This window comes from Tachysurus vachellii, chromosome 5, assembly GCF_030014155.1.
Source record: "Tachysurus vachellii isolate PV-2020 chromosome 5, HZAU_Pvac_v1, whole genome shotgun sequence".
NCBI classification, from domain to species: domain Eukaryota; kingdom Metazoa; phylum Chordata; class Actinopteri; order Siluriformes; family Bagridae; genus Tachysurus; species Tachysurus vachellii.
Genome location: NC_083464.1, coordinates 32,130,159 through 32,141,600, shown reverse-complemented (window position 1 = coordinate 32,141,600; position 11,442 = coordinate 32,130,159). Strand labels below are relative to the sequence as shown.

Sequence of the window (11,442 nt, the reverse complement as noted above, 5' to 3'; positions counted from 1 at the left end):
TAAATAAAGTTAGGATAAATATATGTTATCAGAGCTTAAATACATGGTGTTGTAATTGCTTGTAATTATCATCCTTATCATGTCATTATCTGAATTTGGTGAAATTACACGAACAGACATTAGAAACAAAGCAGCTGTGGTTTTTAAGTTCAGACGAGGAAAGTGACGTAACTGGACCGGTCTTTAGTGACGTCTGAAGCACCTGATGAAAGTCCTAGTGGGTACATTGTGTTTTCCACAGACCACTCATGCACCTTTCCAAACATAATAGTAGCCCAAAATAATAAGTTCATTATAACAGTACATAGGAATCATTCATTCATTCATCTTCTACCACTTATCCGAACTACCTCGGGTCACGGGGAGCCTGTGGGAGCCTCAGGCGTCATCGGGCATCAAGGCAGGATACACCCTGGACGGAGTGCCAACCCATCACAGGGCACACACACACACACTCTCATTCACTCACACAATCACACACTACGGACAATTTTCCAGAGATGCCAATCAACCTACCATGCATGTCTTTGGACCGGGGGAGGAAACCGGAGTACCCGGAGGAAACCCCCAAGGCACAGGGAGAACATGCAAACTCCACACACACAAGGTGGAGGTGGGAATCGAACCCCAACCCTGGAGGTGTGAGGCGAACGTGATAACCACTAAGCCACCGTGCCCCCCATAGGAATCATAGAAAAGTAAATATTAACCTTACTAAAATGCAGCGTACTTTTCTATTCTTTCACAGTTTGGAATAAACAGTTGTCCTAAAGATTGGTAGAGAACTTTAATAGACCTAACATACAGTACATCATCAGCATTTCTTATATTACTAGCCCTCAAGATGTTCCTCAGGTTTGTGACCCTGTTCCTCTCCTGTCAGTACTTCATCTACAGCTGCATCCTGGGCCTCATCTCCTGCTCTGTGTTCCTGAGGATCAACTACGAGCTGAAGATGCTCATCATGCTGATGGCTGTCGTGGCCTACAACGTAATCATACTCCAGACACATGCCTCACTGCTCGATGAGTACAGCAAATTCTTATACAAAGACACGGTCCTGGACAGGTAAGCTAAGACATACAGGCATGTGAAGTGCCAGGATTTGTAGCATAGTTATATTGGGGCTGAGATTTATATGAATTTACACCAGTAACATAAACATTTATAAATAATATAAAATTTCTGTCAGAAATCTTGTCCTGGCAGCTTGTGTTAGCTAGTGAGCTAGATCTCACAGGCATTTAGGTTTCTAAACATTTACAATATAAATAGGATTTTATTAGCTCATGTTAGCTATTTGGCTAGTACTAGCATGGAAGTTGATGTCAGTGTTCTTTCTGTCAGTGTTTTTTGTTTGTGTGTGTGTGTGTTTTTTTTTTTGGCGAAGGTCAAATCTATCTATAAACTAAACTATAAAAGGTCCAGGAACTGTTCATCAAGATGATCTTATATAGCTTTTATCATAAAAACCTGCTCTCTGTCTCTTTCCAATATGGACCTCTCTGAATGAAGTGGCACTCAAAATGACCTCAGAGCCAGAAATGGATTCAGCATAAGTGTTCATTAGGGCTGACGACTGTAGACCGTCCGTTGTAGAACCCGTTATTCTTATTATTCAAAGCTTTGAGTCCCTCCTTATTATTGGCTCTTATTATTAGAGTGCAATGAAGACAGACGTCTTTCGGTTATTTCAGCTCAAAATAAAGTCAAGATTTTTATCATCATCAAGACTGAACTGTGCTCCAGACGCACTCGAGGACACACAGAGCTTGAGTGCAGATGAAATGAGCTTGCGTTCGGTCATAATGTGACGAAGCCTTTTGTACACGTCCTTTTGACGATATATCTGCAGTGTTATATGGTATAAAGACAGTTTGGACATACAGTATGATTGTAATTCATTTTGTTCTGCTAGCTGATGATTTTTGCTCCTTACTACAAATGCTTGAAATTAGAAAATGATAAAGCATTAAATAAGTAAAAAAGAAATTAAATCTGCCTTATAGACTCAGTAGGAGAACATTTAAATGCACTTTTTTTGCACTGTATGTACAGTAGCATAGCGCTGTTTAACTGCTGCTGGCTTTAGTATTAACTGGATAATTGTGTTGCAATCAAAAAAATTACAAACGTTACAGTGACACGTCAGACAAAGTCTTTTAAAGAAGGTGTAGCATAAATACAGAAGAGCTGGTTGGTAGGTAAACGATAGCAATGTGATAAGTAGAATTATACAGTATTAAAGCTTAAATTCACTGATGAACAAAATTGTATTGTAAATGAAATGTGTGCATAGAAACAAATGATCTACTGCTTATCTTTTTATTTTTATCACTTACTGTAGAAATGATGTCTTTGTTTTTGGTAAAATTTGAAAGGCTATAAATGATAATTTCCTTAAAGAATACTATCAGTTTGGGTCCATCGTTTGTGTCGTTAACATTTATCATCTTCAGTTTGAATACAGACCGTCATAAAAGAACATATTTAGAGTTCTGTATCTGGACGTAGCTCAAACAGGAGAGAAACTGGAGATGACATGGCTCACTGGCCTTTCATGGACCACAGGTGATGAATCAGCTACGCTCACATCTTTTTCTCCTTGTCATACCCAGGCCAGGAGTGCTGAAGGATCTGAAGACAATGGGTTCAGTGTCACTTTTCATATTCTTCGTCACCCTGCTTGTGCTGGCCAGACAGGTGAGAAAACGACTACGACCCTTTTCCTTTTGCCCGCTTATCACCCTCCCTTAGATTGTCACTTGACAATGTGATATGATAAGATTCTTAGCAAATCGTTGAGTAATTAAACATTTCAGGTGTGTTGGTGGAAAACGATCAACTTCAGGGTGGTAACAGTAACTTCATATAATATAATCCCATCATCGCATCACTGACTAGTTTTCTAGAGCAACTCTGGTTGTATTTCAAGCCTTTAAGTTTTGGATTCAACAGTCGCTCAGGAACTTCATATAATTTCCACTACAGTGATAAACCTTGAGGCTTCAGATGATTTTAATGGACTAGTCATATTTTCTGTGATTGGTGCACAGTCCTGATGGAGGTGTCTTTGAGTCGGAATCCTTTGAATCCTAATTTTAGCACAAACACAACACCAGGACAAGATATGAAAGTGAAAGAGACGTGCTAAAGTTTGTCTTCTGTTACAATGACGATGATTTTTATCAGACTCAGGCTTGGCTTCTTTTCATCTCTCCATAAGACATGTTTTTGTTTTGCCATTTTTCTTCCACTTTCCTGTCATTTTCCTGTTCTGCACCTTTATTTTAAAAGGAACACCAAAAAAAAAAATCATCAAGCATGAGGCTGGAAAATAGAACAAAAGGCAGAAACTAGTGTAAATGGGTTGAGAGTGGTGGTGGTGGTGGTGGTGGTGGTGGTGGTGGTGGTGAATGATGGAAATAAGAAGTGTTGTCCTCAACAGTAATGAACCCCATGTGTAACGTTAAAAATGTGCTGAAAACAGCAATGGGGCTGCGTGCTAAACATAGCCAGGATCCCAGAATAGCACCTTTATCCATCAGTATGGTCAGTAAATGAAGGCCTATTTTGCTAATCCACTCTCCACGATCACCAAGAGACTTTGTTCCCTCCGTCCTTCCATCCCTCTCTTGTCAGGACGATACATAGCACTGGGGCTTTGGCTGAGAACAGAGCAACTAAAACCCAGAGATAAACACTGGTACAACCTTTTTTTTAATTAAACCTAATTAGTTTTGCCAGTTCACATTAAAGTTATAGAGCTACTATGGACTGTAAAATGGTACATTTTATTTTGTTTTGGTGTGTAAATCTAACCTAATCCTAATAGTCATTCAAAAACACTACAAAATTAAACACTATTTACTCTCAATGACAAACAACAAAAATAAGACTTTAAAATTTATTCATTCATCTTCTACCACTTATCCGAACTACCTCGGGTCACGGGGAGCCTGTGTCTATCTCAGGCGTCATCGGGCATCAAGGCAGGATACACCCTGGACGGAGTGCCAACCCATCACAGGGCACACACACACACACTCATTCACTCACACAATCACACACTACGGACAATTTTCCAGAGATGCCAATCAACCTACCATGCATGTCTTTGGACCGGGGAGGAAACCGGAGTACCCGGAGGAAACCCCCGAGGCACGGGGAGAACATGCAAACTCCACACACACAAGGTGGAGGCGGGAATCAACCCCCAACCCTGGAGGTGTGAGGTGAACGTGCTAACCACTAAGCCACCGTGACCCCCCCGGACTTTAAAATTAATACTTTAAATAAAATGTCAGATGCCGGTAACAGCTGAAGGAGCTGAGCAGGACGAGGAGACTCTCACCCCGTCCATATCCTGAACTCATTCATAATTGATCGTTCAGCTTGAACAGTTTGATTTGATTTGATTTATTTATTTAAGAGGTTTCCTTGCTCTTGAGTTAATAAAACCAGTCCTGTGTTTCCATAATCTGATCCGTCGAGGCCCAGAATAGGCAGATAAGTAGATAAATGCTCACTCAAGCAAACAAGTGATTGAATGTACACAAACTTTGGACACTCATCAATCAGTTTTTACTCCAAGAAGCTTGACGATGCCAAGAAAACAGTGCACCTTAGATAACTGGCAGGGTTTTTGAGCTGAGCATCCAGAAGAACATCAAGATTCTCTCAACCAGGACTAAAACCTTTGCTCTTTTCCAGTGTAATCAAATATTCATGAGACATGGTTATGAATTCGAACAAGCCTGACTCATGGATGGAATTTTAATTGAATTCTATTCTAACGCCGCACATTGACTTGTAAATAAACTTCATATCATTCGTGTAAATTTACTCATTTAAACTCATATAAAAATGCGAGACCAAGGTCAGTTTTTTAGCCAACATTAATCCAACCTATACATTTGTTTCTGTCCAAAATTTAGCAGCTTACAGTTTTAATCCAGAATGCATATGATGCTTTATGTTTCATAACTTGTAATAAAGTTATTTTCTACCTTTGGCACCTTTGGCAACATGCAAAGTGTTCTACAAAACATGGACATCTCCATAAATGCGTGTAATATTGCTGTAAACTAATTGAACTCTTTTTACCGGGACATATTCCGGGATATTCCACCGGTATAATGGAACTCGATTTATCTGACATCGTTAATCAGTATCAGCAAATTTAGAATATATTTTTAAAAAAATTATTTATATTTTGAATGTATTGCCCTAGTATGCTATGTAAAACAGAAATACTAGAAGAACTACAAATTCCCTAAAAGATTTCTTTAATAATGAGCCATTAACCACCACCATGAGTGTGACATGTCAAAGAAATTCAATGGACGCAACTAAATTCACCTCACACCTCCAGGGTTGGGGGTTCGATTCCCACCTCCACATTGTGTGTGTGGAGTTTGCATGTTCTCCCCGTGCCTTGGGGGTTTCCTCCGGGTACTCCAGTTTCCTCCCCCGGTCCAAAGACATGCATGGTAGGTTGATTGGCATCTCTGGAAAATTGTCCGTAGTGTGTGATTGTGTGAGTGAATGAGAGTGTGTGTGTGTGTGCCCTGTGATGGGTTGGCACTCCGTCCAGGGTGTATCCTGCCTTGATGCCTGATGACGCCTGAGATAGGCACAGGCTCCCCGTGACCCGAGGTAGTTCAGATAAGCGGTAGAAGATGAATGAGTGAGTGAATGAATGTTCACCTGTTGATCTGATGTCGCTCTGCAAACGGTTAAGGAAATAGTAGCTGAGGATTTGAACTGGAAACAGGATTAATGGCTAAGGATTTGGTGGTTGATCAAAGCTTTCCTCAGCATATGAAATCCAACAGCCTGATTTGGGCAATAAAACACTCATTTACACGGTGTTCTAGACAATCAGACAATAGGTCTGATGCTGGGTTACTTTTACCAGCCTGGAGTTGAATATTGTCCAGTTACAGCCAGCCTGTAGTGTATATAAAGTAAAGGTTGGTCAAACACTGTGTCTGTTGGATCACCGTTCTTTAAAAGTAGATGGTTTGTACATAAAAAGCATATAGTATGTCTTTAGCCATTTATTAATGGCTTTTTATCCAATTATATTAATCACTTACAGCAGCAAAATTCACTTCGTTCAACTTATTATTAGCCGTAGATGCACTGCACTGTGCGAGTTACTGGTTACTATAGAAACACTAACACATCAAACCAAGTGCATTAATATAACCTCAAATTTGCGTTACTGCTGTTATAGAAATTTAATCAATACTTTCTGACCAGATTTGAGAATTCATTGTGGAAAAAAAACTGCATGCTTTTATCGTATAAAGGTTTCACGTGGAGCTTCTCTCCGTTCTGTCATCAGATATTTCATCAGAATGACATTCAGCAAAGCTCTTGAGTCTATTCTCTCTTTATCACTCTATCTCTGTGGAACTGTTGTATTGTCTTGTCAGTAAAATGAGCTCGGTGACCTCCCGTCTCTTCACCTCTGTGTCCTCCTGTAACAGACTGAATATTACTGTAGGTTGGACTTCCTGTGGAAGAACAAGTTCAAGAAGGAGTGCGAGGAGATTGAGACCATGGAGAACCTTAATCGCGTTCTGCTGGAGAACGTCTTGCCTGCTCACGTGGCAGAACACTTCCTGGCCCGAAACTGGAAGAACGAGGTGGGAGCCTGAGCTCTTTCTCAAGTGCAGTTATCTTCATGTAGGGGGGGAAATTAACGGTTCTATGTAGAAGGAAGGGTTTCATTTTAGAAGCTTAAACAATCCAAAGAACTCTTGAGGAAGCCTATTTTAAGGCTGCATAATGTAGAACCCTGAAGCTTAATGCTTCCCTTTCAGTGTTACTTCCAAGAAGTTCAGAACTCCAAACTGGCCCAAGAAAACTGTGAGGAACCATATACAGTATTTCTAAAAGCAGAGAGTTTATAAATCTAGAAACAATCCAAATATTTCCACACACTTGAAACTGATGTTAACATTATTGATCATGTTAAACAACCAAACATGTAATTTTTATTTGAGCTCAGGAACCGTTTGGGGTGTACAAACTTTTACAATTGTTTACAGTTGAATTGTGATAGAAGCTGATTGCAAAAGTGATAGTCACTTGAGGGCTCTCATGGTTTCGGCGCCTTCGCCATTAGCTCGGAACCGATTCTCACTTGTTTTGTTCGTGTGTATGTTAGGATCTGTATCATCAGTCCTACGACCTGGTCTGCGTGATGTTCGCTTCTATCCCGGACTTTAAGGAGTTTTACACAGAGTCAGACGTTAACAAAGAAGGTCTCGAGTGTCTCCGGCTGTTAAACGAAATCATTGCTGACTTTGATGAGGTGACTGTACATTACAAATACTGCTAACTGATGACTAATGACTAGCAATGGGTTGATTACGCTGCTCTTGTCCTATGCAGTTACTCTCCAAGCCCAAGTTTAGTGGAGTCGAGAAAATTAAGACCATCGGAAGCACCTACATGGCAGCTACAGGGTTAAACGCCACCCCTGAACATGCACAGGTAAAATCGTCAACAATTTCACAACAGATTGATTAATAATACGGTGTCATGGTGGTGAGAGTAGCCACCTCACAGCTCCAGACGGTGTCTGGGTGGAGTTTTCTCCATGTCCTCACAGCTTTTTATCTGTGTTCTCTGGTTTCTATCCCATTTTTCTGTATGTCAGTGGGTGGATATGGCTAAAAGAAACAGTCCATGGTTTGAGTGTGTGTGTAGATGGTGCTCAGAATTGCTTTCTGTTCTTCACACTTCCTGAGCAAAAACATACTGTATTGTGCTTTTCACTGTGTGACATTTCAGGAGCATGACAGACAGTACATGCACATCGGCACCATGGTGGAGTTCGCCTTCGCTCTGGTCGGGAAGCTTGATGTCATCAATAAGCATTCCTTCAACGACTTCAAGCTAAGAGTCGGTATGTTTGACATGAGGAAGCTGATACTGACAAACGATGGCAATTTAACGTGATGGTTATGGCAGTAAAATCCATTAGCCTTAATCCTGCACTTTTATATTTGTATTGATTTTGCACTTTTGGGGATTGCAAGCTTCCCTGGACAAGCTACATTATTCATAGCAACTTCTGCATATTAGATCTAGAAGTCGAATGAGTTGACATTTCTCAAAATTGGAACTGAACTCGCCAGTCCTGATGATTCTCAAAGCCGGTAAAAATATCTTACTGATGCGAAAATTAAAGCGAGGAAGCACCTTTTTCCTTTTCATATTGATTCTGTACATTTCAAGATGAGCCTGGCAGCAGTCCATGGCCAAGCTTGCAATTTCCAAGGAGTTCAATCCAATAGCTGTGAGATTGCTGTAACCTCTTAGACTCCAGACAAACATGACTGAAAGATTTCAGCCTATCGGTCTTGAGCTAACTCATTTCTTAGGACTAGCTGATGCTCCCGTTTTTATTTTTACAGTTTACTGAAATGAAAACTCCATCCACTCATCTGCCCATAAATAAATATTTAAAAAAAAGAGCAGTGTTAAATCACCATGCCATTTTTGTTTTGCTAAATGAATTAACTTGGCACTGTGAAAGAACTGAGTTGGCTCTTGACCTAGAGGTAGTTTGGATACTTGCCTAAAAGAGGGGGGGAGTTTAAAGATCCATAAAGTTACTAATAGTTTTTCTCTCCAATGAGTATTTTATAAGTATCTCCAATTTGGACTAATGGGTGAATATAGAAAGAATGTTTCTCTAATTATCCAGGTATTAACCATGGACCTGTGATTGCGGGTGTCATCGGAGCTCAGAAACCGCAATACGACATCTGGGGCAACACAGTGAATGTAGCAAGCCGAATGGACAGCACAGGAGTACTTGGTAAAATACAGGTTAGTTTAAATACATATCCCTTTTATATTTAGGAAATGTTTTATCAGTTCAGGGTGTATGGTGGATTAGTGCTCAGGGGTTGGAAGTTCTGTCCAGTCCTGCCCTGTCTGTATGGAGCATGCTCTACCCTGGGTCGGGGGATTTCATGCATGGTAGGTTGATTGGCATCTCTGGAAAATTGTCTGTAGTGTGTGATTGTGTGAGTGAATGAGAGTGTGTGTGTGTCCTGCGATGGGTTGGCACTCCATCCAGGGTGTATCCTGTCTTGATGCCTTGTATCCTGTAATAGTTTGCCACCCCATCCAGAGACAACTCCACCCACACCCCCACCCCCACCATGTGCCCAGAGTGACCGAGCAAAAAGTCCAGGATCCCTACAAGCCTGTGTAGGATAAATGGTTCAGAAAATGGATGATTGGAAGTAGATTAAACTGCCATAGTGAGTGTGGTTCTGCACTACAATGGATTGGCACCCAGTCTAGGGTGTGAAAAACCTTGTGCTATGAGTCCCCTGAGATAGGCTTTATGTTCTCTGTTACACACTGTAGGATCCTAGTCAGACTCATCCCAGGTTTTTGTTGAAATTCCTCAATTCCCCCACAATTCTTTTGTTTTTTTCTTTTTCCAAGGTAACGGAGGAAACCCATCGCATCTTGCTAATGCTAGGCTACATGTGCTCCTGCCGAGGAATCATCAACGTCAAGGGAAAAGGGGAGCTTAAAACCTATTTTGTCCACACGGAGATGAGCAGGTCGCTTTCGCAGGGGAACGTTATGCCATTAGCCGACGAGCTCAACAAAGTCAATTAAGAACGTTGAATGCCAGAGACACTTGTAAATAATCTTGCCTTGTCCTTTTAGATGCACGAGATGATCTTGGATGTATGTCAAGCGATAGCATTCCACTAGTTTCTCATATGCAGGGTTTGTGCACAGGGTACAACACTTAAGTACGATGGTAGCAGTTATTTTATAAGAAAACCAAATACAACCAAAAAAGTGTTTTGATGTATTAATGCCATGTTTATTTTTTTTTTATTTTGTAAAAAAAGCTTTCTTTTTTGTAAAAAAAAAAAATCATTAAACTTTCTATGTTCTTCTGATGATCTCTTTCATTGAATGGTTTCCTCACAGGGATTTGAGATGAGGGCTGTTAATGACATCACATGGTGAAGCTTTAGGTGTATGTTATACTACACATCACTCTATAGGATACAACAGACTTTCATTAACTTCCATAGTATAAAAAATAGCCTGTCAATGATTACAAACCGATTAGTACAGAGCTCTGTTTGTTTCGCTTTAGCCAATAAGAAGCTAGCCCACAACTTGATCAGCCCACAACTAAGATAAATCACATCAGTCAGATGACTGTTGGTTAAACTGGCTCCTTATTAAAAGAGGTTAAGTAAGAAAATGACAAATTTGCTTAATGGTTTCTTTAAAAATGGAAAAGAATAAACCAGTAATAGAACTATACCTCATCTCAGTGGCGGTTCTAGGATTTTTCTGTAACAGGGGCCATCAAGGGGCCACATGTTACATTCAGGGGCCAAGTACAGAGTACATTCAAGCACACAAAATAATTTATTCGGTACGGTGCAAATACATTTGGGCAGTCGTTCCTTTTTCAAACGCTCGAGTGCCGCCAATTGTTTGGGGGTGGAATTGCATCTGTGATCGTTGTGACAAATTCTCCGGTTGCTCTTCACGTCAACGATTGATGGAACGGGGGCCAATCAGATTTCAGCAGGGGCCAGGGTCCCTGTGGCCCCGCCTCTAGAACCACCCCTGCCTCATCTTATATCATGGTCTGATTACTGGATTCTGATTGGCTGGCAAACTATTGAAAGTGATGGAAGTTCCATCCAGCTTTAATCTTTATTCTAAATGACTGCATTGCCTAGTAACAATTGTAACCATAGTAACACGCAGTTACAGTTGCACACACAGCGAGACCGCTATCGTTATTGTTAACGCTCACCTAGTCGTGGATGATCTCTTACATCTACTCAGAGTTTCCGGTTTATTTTTTCCATTAATACAAAGCAAAGTGTGTACATTCTCAAACTGCATTATTCCACACGACTACCAACAAAGAGGATTTAAAAATAAAGACGGATTTATAAGCGTCTAGATGAAGTGTGATGTAGCACATCTGTGCCATGCTGCGGAGATCCATGAGATTGTTAATAAGAGGCTTTGTGCACCTGATCGTGCCTGTTAATTAACCAGCCCATAGCTGTGCCCTTTTCTTTGCACGTACACACTTCCCCGAACTGAGGCAGCTGCCGGCGGGAGGCCCCGAGGTTCGTCAAGCAAGAGAACAATGCATGCTGGGAAAAGACAAACTAATGCACTACTTCATAGGTTTCAAAGTGCGTCTCGGCACACAGAGTTCTGACAGCGATTCAGCACAGTTCCATACGACTGATCCTTCAAAACTATTTGTTAAAAAAAGTTAGAATTTACAAGATTTTAGTTTCACAGAGATAAAAAAAAAAAGCACAGACTTGGATTTAAAAATTAGATTTTAATTAAAATGCTGCCTCAGTATTATTTATACCACAGTGCTCTTGAGTGCTCAAT

At 40.7% G+C, this 11,442-nt stretch overlaps 1 protein-coding gene across 1 annotated transcript in view; it reads left to right on the top strand.

Annotated features, from left to right (window-relative positions):
• The window catches only part of adcy2a (adenylate cyclase 2a), a 109,932-nt gene extending 100,064 nt beyond the window's left edge, over positions 1-9,868 (top strand). Inside the window, exons 18-25 of the mRNA XM_060871259.1 lie at positions 884-1,068; positions 2,619-2,703; positions 6,498-6,656; positions 7,181-7,327; positions 7,408-7,509; positions 7,810-7,924; positions 8,729-8,853; positions 9,484-9,868. Of these exons, the coding sequence (XP_060727242.1) occupies positions 884-1,068; positions 2,619-2,703; positions 6,498-6,656; positions 7,181-7,327; positions 7,408-7,509; positions 7,810-7,924; positions 8,729-8,853; positions 9,484-9,663 (1,098 nt within the window). The 3' untranslated portion in view covers positions 9,664-9,868. The remainder of the gene's footprint in view (positions 1-883; positions 1,069-2,618; positions 2,704-6,497; positions 6,657-7,180; positions 7,328-7,407; positions 7,510-7,809; positions 7,925-8,728; positions 8,854-9,483) is intronic.
• The last annotated feature ends 1,574 nt before the right edge of the window (positions 9,869-11,442 follow it).